General features: G+C 41.7%; 1 protein-coding gene across 4 annotated transcripts in view; it reads right to left on the bottom strand.

Annotated features, from left to right (window-relative positions):
• Positions 1-64: 64 nt before the first annotated feature.
• LOC129811927 (DNA (cytosine-5)-methyltransferase 3A-like) overlaps positions 65-15,530 on the bottom strand; it is a 76,342-nt gene continuing 60,876 nt past the window's right edge. For 3 of the 4 annotated variants that reach the window (XM_055863701.1, XM_055863704.1, XM_055863702.1), the window contains 16 exons: positions 14,989-15,147; positions 14,613-14,720; positions 12,731-12,887; positions 10,844-10,993; positions 10,347-10,391; positions 9,890-9,969; positions 7,247-7,359; positions 6,824-7,013; positions 6,455-6,539; positions 5,707-5,852; positions 5,326-5,416; positions 5,074-5,222; positions 4,641-4,741; positions 4,230-4,299; positions 3,822-3,940; positions 65-3,542 (listed from right to left, as the gene is read on the bottom strand). In XM_055863701.1, coding sequence (XP_055719676.1) covers positions 3,401-3,542; positions 3,822-3,940; positions 4,230-4,299; positions 4,641-4,741; positions 5,074-5,222; positions 5,326-5,416; positions 5,707-5,852; positions 6,455-6,539; positions 6,824-7,013; positions 7,247-7,359; positions 9,890-9,969; positions 10,347-10,391; positions 10,844-10,993; positions 12,731-12,887; positions 14,613-14,720; positions 14,989-15,147 — 1,905 coding nt within the window. In that variant the 3' untranslated portion in view covers positions 65-3,400. The remainder of the gene's footprint in view (positions 3,543-3,821; positions 3,941-4,229; positions 4,300-4,640; positions 4,742-5,073; positions 5,223-5,325; positions 5,417-5,706; positions 5,853-6,454; positions 6,540-6,823; positions 7,014-7,246; positions 7,360-9,889; positions 9,970-10,346; positions 10,392-10,843; positions 10,994-12,730; positions 12,888-14,612; positions 14,721-14,988; positions 15,148-15,530) is intronic. The other variant, XM_055863703.1, reaches the window with a different exon arrangement.

Below are 15,530 nucleotides of genomic sequence, written 5' to 3'. Positions count from 1 at the left end.
AGTGATAAGATTTTGTATCGTTCAATTTATTCTTGGTACAGGTGAAGAACAACAGGAGCTATCATATTTTTGCACAAAAACAATACATTTATTCAAGTGTTCTCCAGCACAAATACATAAGGAGCCTTTTTCTTCTTTCTGGGTACTAAAACATAAGTATTGGGTAAAGGGTGGAGAATGACTGCTACATTTGCTGTACGCACTGATCATCTTAAAGAAGAAAAACATAGGCCATAAAACAGTTAATATGACAGAAAAGAAGAAGCCACACAGACTGAGCGCCAACTAACAGTATCACTGGATTATAGAACTGACCTGTCTGAAACAGTGAAATGTCATGGTGAGCATCCCAAATGGCACCCTATTCACTATATATGGCACCCTATGGGTCTTGGCCAAAAGTAGTGCACTATAAAGGTAACAGGGTGCCATTTGGGACATAACATTTGCCAATAATAACAAAAGCATCAATCAAGAAACGACAATTGAAAACAAGACATGGAAGATAGGATATTATGGCATGGAATGTAGGATTAAGAAGCAATGCGAATGCCAAGTTTTAAGCATACATTATGCATTATGCTACAGTTAAAGTTCTTACCGAAATGTTTTTTGTTGTTGTTGTTATTTCCCATTACGGAGTACATGGTTTCCCCCCACAGATAAGCACCAACCAACTACAGCAATTTCTAGTCTAAAACAATATAGGAAACTCATAATTTATTATTCACAATTTTTTCAAGTACAAAGTTAAAATGCCTTTGTTAATATATGCATCATATGAGAGTGAAATAATAGTGCTCTTCAATCATTACTATAAGGAACTTAAAAACAGTCATTGTCAAGACAAGTTTTATTTCTCTTCCAAACAAATATATTTTTTCTTGATTAGATAAAATTTTTAGCACCGTCAGAAACACCTACAATCCCTCTTTATAGTTCTTTAAAGAAACAAAAGCAACAAAAAAAAACAACCAACATTATGTAGGGCTGTGCAGTGAAGTATAGACGTTCCATCTTAAAGCTGTCATTATTAGGCTACTGTTAAGATCACGTGACACATTTCAACTGGATTCACTCAGAACATTGGAAAACAAAACAAATGAACAGCACTAGAAGGCAAGACTTGGAGTCTACCCACCTCTAATGTTTCATAGCTTATTTTAACGAAATTTGTTCAATTTTACTTGATTACATTTTTTTTTTGCCCTAATCTTTTTTTTCTAATTCCATGATATATATTAGGAAAGAATTATATTTGTACATCTCATAGGTAATACAAAAAGAGAAAAAACAAACCAAAACCAGCAACAGGAAATATGTACAAAATGTACAAGGGGCATGGTCATTTGCTATACAGAAGGGGAATTAATGTCAACACAGCGCACAAGAATTCCTGCGAACCCAATGTGTGAAGTTCAACGAAAACGGCGGCAAGGATACAGTAAGGTCACTTAAGAACTTAATCATGTATGAAACTACATTTATGAAATTAAGTCATATTGAATATTTAGATGGGACATCGGTAAATCGTAATCTCTGCTCTTTTTTTGGGGGCCACTGTCCAATTTCGAGTTGTGACAAACTCATTTCTAAATCTTCCGCATTCAAGGTCATAATAATTCAGATCGTCAGTAAATGCAGATTTGGAATGTAATCCAGGTTCGGGTAATAATCGCTTGAATACCTCTCTCTCTTTCGCTCTCTAAATATTCGGGATCTAAATCCTACAATCGTAATAGAAATAGACACATTCTTTTTCATCCAGAGGATGATACTGAATTACTGCTTTGAACAGAAGACAATAGGTTAACGGAGCACACGAATCATTTTCAAATCAATCTGCTGTACATCGAGTAGCATCGATAATTCAATCGTTTCCATGGATACAACACCATTCGAATAATCCATTAGTTTCACTTCTATTGGCACAGCCCTACTGTGTAGAAAACATATGGTATTACACAATGGTAGAACAGTTCACCTCATAAAAACAAAAATGTCACAAGAAAAAACAAGAAATGTTTCTAATACTAAAGAAAAAGAAAAATACATATAAAAAGTGCTTTATAATGTTGGTAAAACAGCACAAAATTGCTATAAAAAGGTAGAAGAACATTGTGAAGCCGCACCATATTGTTTGAAGACTTGCACCTGACATTATCTAGTTTGCAGGGGTGAGAAGGGAAGGAGAGTCTTTACTTGGATGTGGAAACACCAGGGCACCCACACTCCCTCCAGTCCACCGACCGCGCTCACTAACAGTTGTACAGTAATGACATTGGTCAGGGTGAAGCTACAAAAAAAGTAGTTCACCACACAGACTTTGATCAAGATTTTTTTTTTTTGTAACAACAGAAAACCTCACTGCCCATGTGGCTAGCTTCATTTTCTGTTTGTTCAGAGTCTGACACAGGCAGGCACGGGGGCCTGAGTTTGCGTGTCGCAAGGCTTGGAAAATGATTGAAAAAGCACCAGTACAATTTGTGTTTAAAAAAGCTGTAAAACATAGGAAAGAGGAGGATATGGCATGCTATTCTGCAGTCTTCTGCCACCACGCCGTATTTTATCGCCACTTTGAAGTCATTTAAAGTTATTAAGATAGCACATAACTTCTTTAAGTGTGAAAACATCACACTGAAAAAACTACTTTCCAGGCATTGTTTTTTTTAAAAACATTTCCCATCTTGTCTAAAGTGTAGTGCCTGTGCCACATGGACTGTGATGTTTCCTATTGTCTCGAAGCACCATGGTATTGTAACCATTTTACAGTAGTACCTTTACCTTCAGTTAACTGTGTATATAAACTGTAAACAAAGAGGTATATGTGATCTGGTGTTTTGGATTCATTAAGACACAGCTTTCTGTGACACTGAAGAAAATCCCCCTTATTCACTTTAGCTCTGCGAGGCTCAGTAGCTGGAGGTGGATTGCTTCGTCCACTTCAGATATAGGCCAAAACAAAATCATGCCTACACAGCCAAAATCATTCACATACATACTGTACATACAGTATGATAAACTCTTCTCTTTCAGATATTTTCCAATCACCCAATCCTAGTCTTTACTCAAAAAAAAAAAAAAAAAAAAAAATCGCACAGATCCTAGTTTCTTCTTTCTCAGTGCCTTGAGAAGAAAGCCTTGTCTCAAGTATAGCTTGCACAAACAAATCAATAAAAAAAATACTGGATAACACTGCTAAAAAGGTAAAATGACATATACAAATTAAATAGAATAAGAAGTACATTTCAAAATACAAGAAATCATGTGAAATATCTACTCTGATGATGTTTCGCTTGCCTGAGAAATGATACCGGGAAGTAGTATAATTTCACCACAACTCTTGTTTCTAGTTACAACATCAGTTATATGTTTGCGATGGTTTTTAAGCCAAGTCTTGTTAAACACAGGCAAAGTACTCTTTGAGTGGTGCAAACAAGTGACGGATGACCGGTACGCTCCACGACCTTCCCAGAAGCCTTTGCCTGGCCAGCCGACTCATGTTGGACACGTCTGTGTAATGGACAGGGAAGCCAAACACCCTGGGGAAGGAGACAGTAACCAGACAGCCACCAGAGGGAACAAGAGACAGACCGACAGATACACTTGAGAATTAGTGACATCTAAAATGGCGCTATATTTAAATGTGAGATTAACTTTTAGGTGCTTCATAGAAGGGTCATTTGGAATTATATCTATGACTTCCTGTAAGAGAATCATTTGAATAATAACAAGGTATCCCATTGGGAAAAACTGCTTGTAATAACGTCATTTAATTTGTTGGTATGATTCATTAATTTTGAAGGGTAATCAGTTCCTACCTCTCCATCTCAGTGCACCAGAGAATGTCCTCCTTCTCATTCATGAAGACAGGGAAGTGCTGGTCTTTACCCTGCTTAATGGAATTAGAGCGAGTGGTGATGGTCCTCACTTTGCCAAACTGAGGGAAAACCAGAAAGTGCACACACTAAGTGGCTGGTGCATAAGAATAGGATAATAATAAGTATTGTTTACGGACTAAATTGTCCGGATGACCAAACATTTCATTTGAAAGTTCAAAAAAGGTACTCGCACTCAAACTCATTTGTTTTTACCCGGTTTGAGTCCATGTACCTTGAACTAAGTTATTCAAATGAATGAACTACACAATTTACATGTTTGGCCAATTTGGTCTACGCCAGAACAGCAAAAGCACAGATCCAATAAGAAGCCAGACATATATAACTGACCTTCGCTGTTCTGCCATGCTCCAAACACTCCTGAAGGTCCAGTCTGTCAGTGCACATGGCAGTCAAGGGTCTGCAGAGGAAAAGAGAGGGAAAGGTAAGGGATGTGTGAAAAGAGAGAGCGAGAGAGATGGAGAGAAAGAAAGTGAGTGAGAGAGTGAGAGAGTGAGAGAGTGAGAGAGTGATGGAGAGATGGAGAGAAAGAAAGTGAGTGAGAGAGTGAGAGAGTGAGAGAGTGAGAGAGTGAGAGAGAGAGAGCGCAAGAGTGAGACAGTGAGCGCGAGAGAGAGCGAGAGAGACAAGAACAGTGCGTAAAAGGAGATCATGATTCGTTGGTTGCGGAGTTTGACTGGCTCAGGAACTAGCCCAGGTGTGCGTTGCTTTAGGTGACAGGCTGGCTGTTGCTTCCCTCACCGTTCTCTCACCAACCTGTTCATGCCAGGCAGGTTCCCCCAGAAGTAGCGGGCGCGGTGAGCAGCAGACACCTCCTTGGCATCGATCATCACCGGGTTACACTGGCAGGGGGGAGACAGGAGGTTTATTTAACCTTTATTTAACCAGGAAAGTTATTGAGAACAAATTCCCTTTTACAAATAATAACCTGAAAGATTTTATTGAAGTAGTGGAGATGAGAGAGAGAATCTCATACAATATTTAAATAAACTGTTTAAATTGTTCCCTCATAACCTAACCAGTATATTGACAGCATGCACTGTGAATTACCACCACAAGGTGGTATTCATCAAAAATGTATCCATATTCCAACATTTAAACATTTACATGACTAATGTATAGTTGGTTCTCCTAGAACTCCAAGATGTTATACAGTCTCTGTAAAGGAACAGACCTCTAGAAAGCGAGAGATGTCCCTCTTGTCGCTGACGCCCATGGCCACCACATTCTCAAAGAGCCAGAAGAACGGCCGGTTGTCGCCCTCTTTGGGCCGAGCCTCGTGCAGCAGACGGTAGAACTCAAAGAACAGCCGACCAGTGCCCTCTACAGGAGAAACAGAGTAGGACAGGCATTTCAAATTCAGCTACAGGAAATAACTCCTCACCGATCACAGAACAAGTGATAAATGTACAGGTTTGTTACCTACCATAAAGACCCTTCCTAGCCGGGTTGACAATAGAGAGGTCGTTACATGGACTTCCACCAATCACTAAGTCAAAGGGGCCCCACTCGTGTAACTGTACCAAGGGAGAGAAAACAGGAAAAACAATAGGAGAAAGAAGGACAGGTGATAAGACAAAATAGACAGATTATCCAACTAAGAGACACTTGTTATGGTTTAGAGGTTGAAGTAATGTTATATGAAGTGTTTTTGTAATGGCCGTAGCTGAGGCACCTTACAATCTTTCTCAATTGGAATATCCTTATTGAGATGGCGGTTGGGCGTTCGTCTTCGAGCCAGGCTATTGGGATTCACAGACCATGAGTGACCTTGCCTTACGCCAATGATTCAGGACATTGTACTCACATGTTTGCGTGTGACGTTCCTCACGTCGCCCACGTACATGATGCGTCCCTGGTGCCTGACGATGCCAACCGTGACGGAGTCCTCGCACACCTCCGACGCCACATAGCGCTCCACCTGGATACCCAGCTCTTTCAGCACCAGCAGACCTAAAGGTCAGAGGTCAAAGTGGAAATAGGTCAAATGGTAGCATGTTTTTGCTTTGACGGACTCCGTGACTCCCTGGTCAACAGTGGCAGTTGTTGCCGAGTGGATTTTCCTGGTTAAATAAAGTGGATGGTCATATTTAAATAATGATTAACTTGAACTTGGTGAACTGAACAACACAATACAGGTGAGACAATAGTGAAGGCCTGGCCTAGCCTGAGGGACACTATTAATCAGCATCGACAGTGGGGGTCTTTTCTTTTTACAGGAGTGGGAATTCCCACTTCTTCTGTATTTTTGTGTGGTTTTATTGAACAGATAAGGAAGTGAAAGACAGCCAGGAAAGGTATGACAAGTGCACTGCTAGACAATATGGTTAAACAGCATGCTGTGTGGATTCATTTGCTATCTATCTGTCATTTTTTATAACAATAGACAGTCAGCCCAGTTTGTAGTCATGAGTTAGGAGGACAGTCCCAGTGAAACCTGAGACTGGCGGGAAACTTTGTACAGACAGAGACAGAGAAGTTCAGAGGGTTTTGTGTCAACGAGAGGTGGGAAGAGGGGGAGGAGGAGAGAAGAGGAAAGGAGATTCCCTTCTAACCTGTTGCTATGCCATCGAACAGTGACAGGACACGAATGGGTTGTCTCTTCTCTGCCATGACTGGAGGGTAAAGCTTTGGTGGTTCCTGTGATACAACACAGAGAGAGAGAAATGATGGGGCTAGTATTTACCCAGAGAGAGCCTGGAATGACGTCAGCTGTCTCTACCGTTTGACGCCCAATTCGTAGAGCCCCAGAGCCGTGATAGTCTGCCTGCTCATTATTTACATATTTAGGAAGCTTGTTGGAGCTCATTTGGCTCTTTTAGAGGTGCGGACGTACTGTGTCACGACGGAACACAGACTAATTGTGGCTCTGTGGCTGTGAACTTTGTAGCGAGCTTGAAACATAGTACTGAAGTACTACTCACAAAATCTTGGTCATGGTTATTAGCGAAGAAGTGCTGTAGACGGCAGGGCCAGTCAGTGCGACGCTCCAGCAGGCCGAACACTCCCTTCTGTCCCTTCTCACACATGTAGCAGCTCCAGGGATCCTCTTTAATAGCTATCTGTGCTGCACCTGGGCCCACCAGCAGGTCCACACAGTCCACACAGAAACACCTGGAGAGGAGAGCTGTGTTACTATCCCGCTAGACGCTGACGCACGCACAGACACATGGGCGCACATAATCACGTACACGTAAGAACGAACATACGCACGCACAGCGTACACACAGACACACTAATGCAAACAATGACCGTAAACCGGCACACTCACAACACACACAATTACACTTGAGTGACTCCCAACAATAATGAACTTAGTTAGCATCAGACGAAAGCACCGCCCTCACCTGCAGCAGTTGTTGTTCCCGCACATGAGCACCTCTCGTCCCCCGCAGCAAATAGTGCAGTATGACTGGTAACCATCGTCATCATACTGATAAGCACATTCTAGAAAGCAGTTCTGGGACACAGCAGTGGAGAAATGATTTGAGATTTGTCGTGTCGCTCTAGAAAGTTTGCATCCACAAGTTAAATCAATTATTTGTCCATTATTATTAACAGAACAACAAGTAACAATTCGATATACGCTACTCAACACGTGTTTGTGTATTTGGTAACAGAGAGCTTTAGCGCTAGAAAAGAAGGGCGGATCATGTGGACGACAAACTAGTTTACATTTTTTAAGTCATTTCCCTACCCCCAGTCTTTGACTTGTCCTAAATAAGTCTATATAACACACGGTCGTTGTTAGAATCTTAATGAACAGAATTACTGTTATGAGCAGTTGTAGCAGGACATGTCATTTTCCCCCTCATTCACCACAAGTCAGCTTACGCAGCTGATGGCCCATTGAAACTACACCTAAACTATATTGAAACTAATTTCACACATAATAAATAGAGTTAGCCTAAAGACCAGAGTAAATGGACAAAAGTCTGATGGGTGACAATTATTACCAATTGTCAAATTGTACATGAAGAGATGGACCGGCACAGCTTGGAATTGACACAGAGGCCGGGAAACGGGAGCGCCAAAATCAAATCCGCCAACAGAGTCACATGCAGCTAAGACAATTGGATTTCTATATAGTATCAGAAAGAGCAGATTCTGCAGTTCCTAAAACACGTACCTTTGTCAAAAAACGTAAAAAAATTGAAGGAGGTGTGCTCCATGTCAATATATCACTTTTTCCAAGAATAATCGCTGTTCACTGCGTTCAACACGTGAGCACTCGCGGCAGCATTGCTCAGGCTACTAAGCTAAGACTAGGAACAAAATACAACTTAAAACATGCTACTCTGTTCTTCTGAAATACATTTTCTTATTTCCATAATGTTTCTTAAGACCTGTCAAAAGGAAATAATGAATGTAACTGCTGAATTGTTGTGGTTTTAGTCATTTGTCATTTTTACATTATAGCCTCCAGTAACATTAAATAATGACAATGCTTTTGAGCTAACGTAGGCTAATGTGATTAGCATGAGGTTGTAAGTAACAAGAACATTTCCCAGGACATAGACATATCTGATAGTCAGAAAGCTTAAATCCTTGTTAATCTAACTTCACTGTCCAATTTACAGTAGCTTTTACAGTGAATGAATACCATACTATTGTTTGAGGAGATTGCACAGTAATGAACTTGAAATTGTATTAATAAACCAATTAGGCACATTTGGGCAGTCTTGAAACAAAATTTTGAACAGAAATACAATGGTTCATTGGAGTCTAAAACTTTGCACATATACTGCTGCCATCTAGCGGCCAAAATCTAAATCGCACCTGGGTTGGAATAATACATTATGGCCTTTCTCTTGCATTTCAAAGTTGCATTTTTCCAGATCTAATGTGTTATATTCGCCTACATTAACATTTCCACAAACTTCAAAGTGTTTCCTTTCAAATGGTAACAAGAATATGCATATCCTTGCTTCAGGTTAGATTTAGGTATGATTTTGGGTATGTCATTTTAGACGAAAATTGAAAAAAAGGGCGGATCCTTAAGAGGTTTTAAAATAAGGCCTAAAGCAGAGCTGGAGCCTAGAGGGGAGCTAGACCTGGCCCGTATATATCAAGGGAAAGGGAATACCTAGTCAGTTGCACAACCGAATGCATTCAACCCAAAATGCATCTTCTGCATTTAACCTAGCCCCTCTGAATCAGAGATGTGCAGGTGGCTGCCTTAATCAGCGTCATTGGCGTCCGGGGAGCAGTTGTTGTTGGGGGTTAACTGCCTTGCTCAAGGGCAGAACGACATATTTTTCCACCTTGCCGGCTCGAGAATTCGAAACAGCGAGCTTTCGGTTACTGCCCCACCGCTCTTAACCGCTAGGCGACCTGCTGCCCTCTAGGACCAGGTCCTACCTGTCCATGTAATCATCTCAGAGTAGGAGCGTCGATATAGCATCAGGTCCTACCTGTCCATGTAATCATCTCAGAGTAGGAGCGTCGATATAGGATCAGGTCCTACCTGTCCATGTAATCATCTCAGAGTAGGAGCGTTGATATAGGATCAGGTCCTACCTGTCCTTGTAATCATCTCAGAGTAAGAGCGTCGATATAGGATCAGGTCCTACCTGTCCATGTAATCATCTCAGAGTAGGAGTGCCGATATAGGATCAAGTCCTACCTGTCCATGTAATCATCTCAGAGTAGGAGCGCCGATATAGGATCAGGTCCTACCTGTCCTTGTAATCATCTCAGAGTAGGAGCGTCGATATAGCATCAGGTCCTACCTGTCCATGTAATCATCTCAGAGTAGGAGCGCCGATATAGCATCAGGTCCTACCTGTCCATGTAATCATCTCAGAGTAGGAGTGCCGACCTAGGATCAGGTCCTACCTGTCCATGTAATCGTATTCATTGTGATCCAAAAGGCTAAACCGATCATCCTGCTTGAGAGGCTTGATACACACACCCCCAGAGCTACAGACTTCATGGCCTACAGCTAGCCCTGACTCAACAGCCTTAATGGCCTCCTCTTCCATCCTTACCTTACAGCTTTGGCACATTCCTCCAGCAAATAGAGGGTGTTCACGGGAAACATTCAAACTTCCACAGGAGATGCAGATGTCTGTGGAGAAAGACGGAACATAATTAGTGCAAGCCAGAGACGCAGTGGTAAGCAAATAAATGGGTAAACCCTGACCGCCGATCAAGATACGCTACTTTAGCAAAATAGGTGCACTATACACAAAATAAAAAGATGTGTAAACAACACTTATAAACATTTACCCACCACTAGGCAAGCCAACTGGAGGTTTAAAAACCCCCACTGCTTTGAATCAAGCCTCGGATTCAATAGACATATTTGAACAGCTGTGAGAGGAATGTACATTTCATAAGGAAAGCTAATATGCTTTGAGGACTCATATAAAATAGCCACTTTCTTTCATTTGCTGCCTACTGAACATGACCCGGGCTGCCTGAACACAGAGACGGACCGCTTACCTTCTATGCTTCTGCATTTCTGTCTCACTTCGTACACAAGTCTCTCTGGAAATACAGACAGAAAGAAAACACGGTTTCAGATTGGGATATGATTCGAACGCTTGTTGCTATACATCTTTGCAGATGACATCACCGAGAGAGAAAAAAGCTGCCGACATACCCCCTTCTTACCCCTATTTCACCATTTGCTTTTAAGATATTTACATGTGTTTTTTACCGATATAAAGTGTATTACAACGAGAGTTAGGCTGAGTACATTCACAGCACATGCATAACAGATACAGTGCTACATAACATTTACCAGATACATAACATATAACACCTACACCTGTTAACAGAATTGACCATGTTAACCCTAGTACTAAGCACCTGCTGCCCTGTCTTTCACAAACAGCCTCTCTTTCACTCTCACACACACCCCTTAGCTAAACCTCCCCGAGGGGGAGGGATATCGAGGTCGTAACCCCTATTTAACCTAATAAAAAAAGCAGGCTTACCTCTCGTCCCCTCGTCAATCATCTCCTTGACCTTGGGTTTCTCGGCTGCAGTGCTTTTGCGAGGCTTTTTGGCTGGAGGGGGCGTGTAGGCCGCCGCCTCTGGCTCCACCCACACGTCCGGGTACACCTCCTTATATGGGTTGCGCTCCTCTGGTGGGCGGGGCATATCAGTAAGACAATAAACAACTCAGATAACCAGACAAAACCAGACTCTTACCAAAAGACTACCAAAGACAGGTAGTGGAATGCTGGATAAAAAGAGTGGAATTGATCTGGCAACTGACGGGACATTCCCCTACCATTGGGCCCTCGAGCACCACAACAATACTTTCGTTGTTCGCTGTAACATGGACAACAAAATGTGTTTTTTTTGTCACATACACCAGATAGGTGTAGTGAAATGTGTTGTTTTACAGGGTCAGCCATAGTAGTATGGTGCCCCTGGAGCAAATTAGGTTTAAGTACCTTGATCAAGATCACATCAACAGATTTTTCACCTTGTCGGCTTGGGTATTCAACCAGCAACCTTTTGGTTACTGGCCCAGCGCTCTTAACCGCTAGGCTACCTGCCTGTTATAAGCTCCTCTTGCCTTTCGGTGACTCTAAGCTTAGGTGATTCCCAATGTATTCCAGTCCCTCCAGGATTCCCGCGATCGCATAATTCAATGCAAAATCAACCAATCAGCGCATATTATGCGAGAGCTCGCAATGTTGACCAATCCCCGCACTTTTAGGGCATAAAAGGGTCCAATCGAAAGGGGGTTTGTAATTTTGACCAATTACTGCACTGTCACTGTGAAAAATGGCCCAAATCCAAACACAAGACAACAAAGTTTTTCCCCCCCTGGCCTGTCAGCGTATTCACGTACGAAGATGATGGATGATTGTTGATAGCTGACAGGCAGTACAATGAACAGAAATCAATCTCATTTGCCAACAAAAATAACAGCGAAAGACCATGCGAAACAATTTCCAAATGTTTTTGGAAACAAGTTGAAAGTCGACCATAAACAGTAACTTGGAATCAGCAAAGCATTTGAGAATGTCAGAACAGTTCCCACAGCAGCGGCAGATCACCATGACTGAAGTGGTAGCAGGGGAGACTGTGGCAAGCGCTGAAAGAATCCAGGTGAGTGGCGTTTTACTCAAACTTTTACTCCGCTAACCTTGGCTTTAGTAGGGTGGTCAGCACTGCTCTCCCCAGTCTGTCTATGGAGAGCGCTGCTCAAAGCACTGAGTGCAATTTGTCCGCTTTGCCGTTTTAAACTCTCTGTAAAACTTAATACGGATCACGAAAGCACAATCTTTCTGGTAATGGTAATATGGTAATACTGTTTTAAAAGTACATATCAACCGCAATACGTTTTTTTTTTACGTGTTCTGTTCTTTATCTCCCTTACGACCCTTTCAGAAAAAATCACAATCTCAAGTATTTTGAAGACAACTTACGCCAAAGAAATATCGATCCTCAAACGGAAAGCGATTGATCAACTTTGAGTCACATTTTTTTTTAGAGAGTGTGAATGGGAATGGGAGGTGCATCTCGTGTTGATAGCAAGCCCCAAGCCTGATGGAGAGGAGAGGTGTGTGTGAGTGAATGTGTGAGATTATGACAGAGCTGTTTGTTCAGGAAAATAAACTAAATTGAGCACTTTAGATGTTTCTAATTGTTTTTGCAATTATGTATTCTGCTTAAAATCGTCCTAAAACTGAGCGCATGACTTTTTATTGCTTTATATGAAATTAACGTGACAAAAAAACATCGCAGAATTTCATAAAAGTTGCCGCTAAATCAAGCATGTTTGGCCTCAGAAATCACAAAACATTCCTGGAGGGACTGGTATTCATTACAATTAAATGGCAAATAAACATGAAACTTAAACTTACCCTCTGGTGGCTCTAGGCCCTTAGGCCCGGTGGGTTGGAAGCCTGTCTTGGCCCACTCTATCATCTGTTTGCTCTGTAGATCCACTGACTTGGAGGTGTCTGTCCCATCGCTCTCCGGACAGGCTATAAAGGCTTTGCCTGCTCGGGTGCTGGCCACCTGCAGAGGGACATGACCAGTCATTGTTGTCATCATTTCATCACCTGTATGTACAGTCAACTCCAACATTATTGGCACCTCGATAAAGATGAGCAAAAAAGACTATATCAAATAAATAATACAAACAATTATCTATATTGTATGCTAATTTTGAAATTAGATTTTTTTTTTTACTGCTAAACAAGTAATACCTTTTTTCTCTCAAAAAGAATAGGTGTCAAAATGATTGGCACCCCTGTTTTCAATACTCCGGCACCCCCCCCTTGAAAGGATAACGGCACTGAGCCTTTTTCTAAAATGTGTTATGAGTTGGAGAACACATTGGGAGGGATCTTAGACCATTCCTCCATACAGAATCATTCCAGATCCCTTGATATGACCTTAGGGCCTGCCCTCTTCAATTCAAACCACAGGTTTTCAATGGAGTTCATCAAAATCCAGAAAGAAATGGTTAATTGACCACAAAATCAACATTTGGCATTGCCAAATCAGTTTCCCGGACTTGAACTCCATTGAAAACCTGTGGTTTGAATTGAAGAGGGCCGTCCATAAGTGCAGACGAAGGATATAAAGGATCTGTAAAGATTCTGTTTGGAGGACTGGTCTAAGATCCCTCCCAATGTGTTCTCCAATCTCACAACACATTCTAGAAAAAAGCTCAGTGCCGTAATCGTCGCAAGGGGAGGATGCACAAAGTATTGATAACAGGGGTGCCAATCATTTTGACACCTATCCTGCTGAGAAAATACATTATTAAACAAAATCTCTTTCCCCGAGTCATTTTATTAGTATAATAAAACATACTTTTATATATGTTTTGATCATATAATATTCAGTATTTAAATTATACAGTCTTTTTGGGCTCTTTATCAAGGATGCCAACAATTTTGGAGGTGAATGTATTAAAATACACAGTGTACAAAACATTAGGAACACCTTCCTAATATTGAGTTGCACCCTCTTTTTCCATCAGACCAGCCCCAATTCGTTGGGCGCATGGACTCTACGAAAGCCTTCCACAGGGATGCTGTCACATGTTGACTCCATTGCTTCCCACAGTTGTGTCCAGTTGGCTGGATGTCCTTTGGGTGGTGGACCATTCTTGATACACATGGAAAACTATTGAGCGTGAAAAACCCAGCAGTGTTGCTGTTCTTGACAGCACCTGGCACCTACAACCATACCCCGTTCAAAGGCACTTAAATATTTTGTCTTTCCCATTCACCCTCTGAATGGCACACATACACAATCCATGTCTCAAAAGTCTCAAGGCTTAAAAATCATTCTTTAATCTGTCTTCTCCCCTTCATCTACACGGATTGAAGTAACATCAGTAAGGGATCATAAGCTTTCACCTGGATTCACCTGGTCAGTCTAAGTCATGGAAAGAGCAGCTGTTCCTAATGTTTTGTACACTCAGCACGGTACTATCAGCATCAATCATTACTACAGAGCAGACTCGGAGCAATTTTAGAGGACTTGATGCCTTTTTCAACAGTCTTATCATTTTGTAAGGTGCTGACTAGCAGTATCTTTCAGCACACAAAGCTGGTTTACATGACATTATCACAAATGAATTACAACCATTAAAAAACGATTCCAATACAGTTCTAGTTGTGAACTGGTTGTAATGACGTAGTTTCATCCAGTTTAGCCCGCCGTGATTGAACGGGACTTGACCGAACGCCGTGAATGAGACCTAATGAAACGTAGCCCAGGACTGACCTGAAGCACCTCGTAGATGGCTTTCTTATACATGGGCTGCTTGCTGTAGGTGGGCTGGTGGAAGGCGTTGGAGAAGGAACTCAAAGGCAACAGTTTCTCTACACACACCTGGAGGAAAAGAGTAGGCACAGATGAACAACTGAACTTGGTCATTTCTCATTTCATTTGTTTTCATTGGTGGAACAGAAAATTCAGTTTTAATGGGTCGTGTTCAGTAGGGCACATGGTAGCAAAATATTTTAAAACGAAAACCAAAAATGACTATTCCTTATTGGACAATTCATCCAGGTAGTCCTTCCCAGTTCCATTCTGTTTTCACATGTTTGGTGCCTACTGAACACAACCCTGGTGTGCTGTTTTACAGTTTTTTACTCACCACAGAGAATTTTCCGTCACCGAACCACATGACCCATCGTGTCCCCTCGGCAGCTCGGCTGCGTCCGGTCATCCACCAGGAGACAATGCGACCAGGCCACCAGGAGAACCCCCTCAGCTTCCCCCACACCAGCTCCCCAATGCTGAAACCACGGCCATCCTACAAGACAACAACAATAGTAAACAACAACACCAGGATAACCCCATCAGCTTCCCCCACACCAGCTCCCCAATGCTGAAACCACACCTGTCCTACAGGGATGAGATCATCACATACACATACTAATACATACTGACTTGCCTAGTTAAATAAAGGTTCAATTAAAAAACATTTTTTGATTACATTTTAAAAAATCCTCATCAATCTACACACAATACCCCATAATGACAAAGAGAAAACAGGTTTTTAGCAAATGTATTACAAATAAAAGAAACAAAAATATCTTATTTACATACGTATTTCAGACCCTTTGCTATGAAACTCGAAATTGAGCTCAGGTGCATCCCGTTTCCATTGATCATCCTTGACATGTTTACAACTTG

The sequence above is a fragment of the Salvelinus fontinalis genome, chromosome 15 (assembly GCF_029448725.1).
Source record: "Salvelinus fontinalis isolate EN_2023a chromosome 15, ASM2944872v1, whole genome shotgun sequence".
In the NCBI taxonomy this organism is placed as follows: Eukaryota; Metazoa; Chordata; class Actinopteri; order Salmoniformes; family Salmonidae; genus Salvelinus; species Salvelinus fontinalis.
This window is presented reverse-complemented; position numbering and strand designations above follow the sequence as displayed.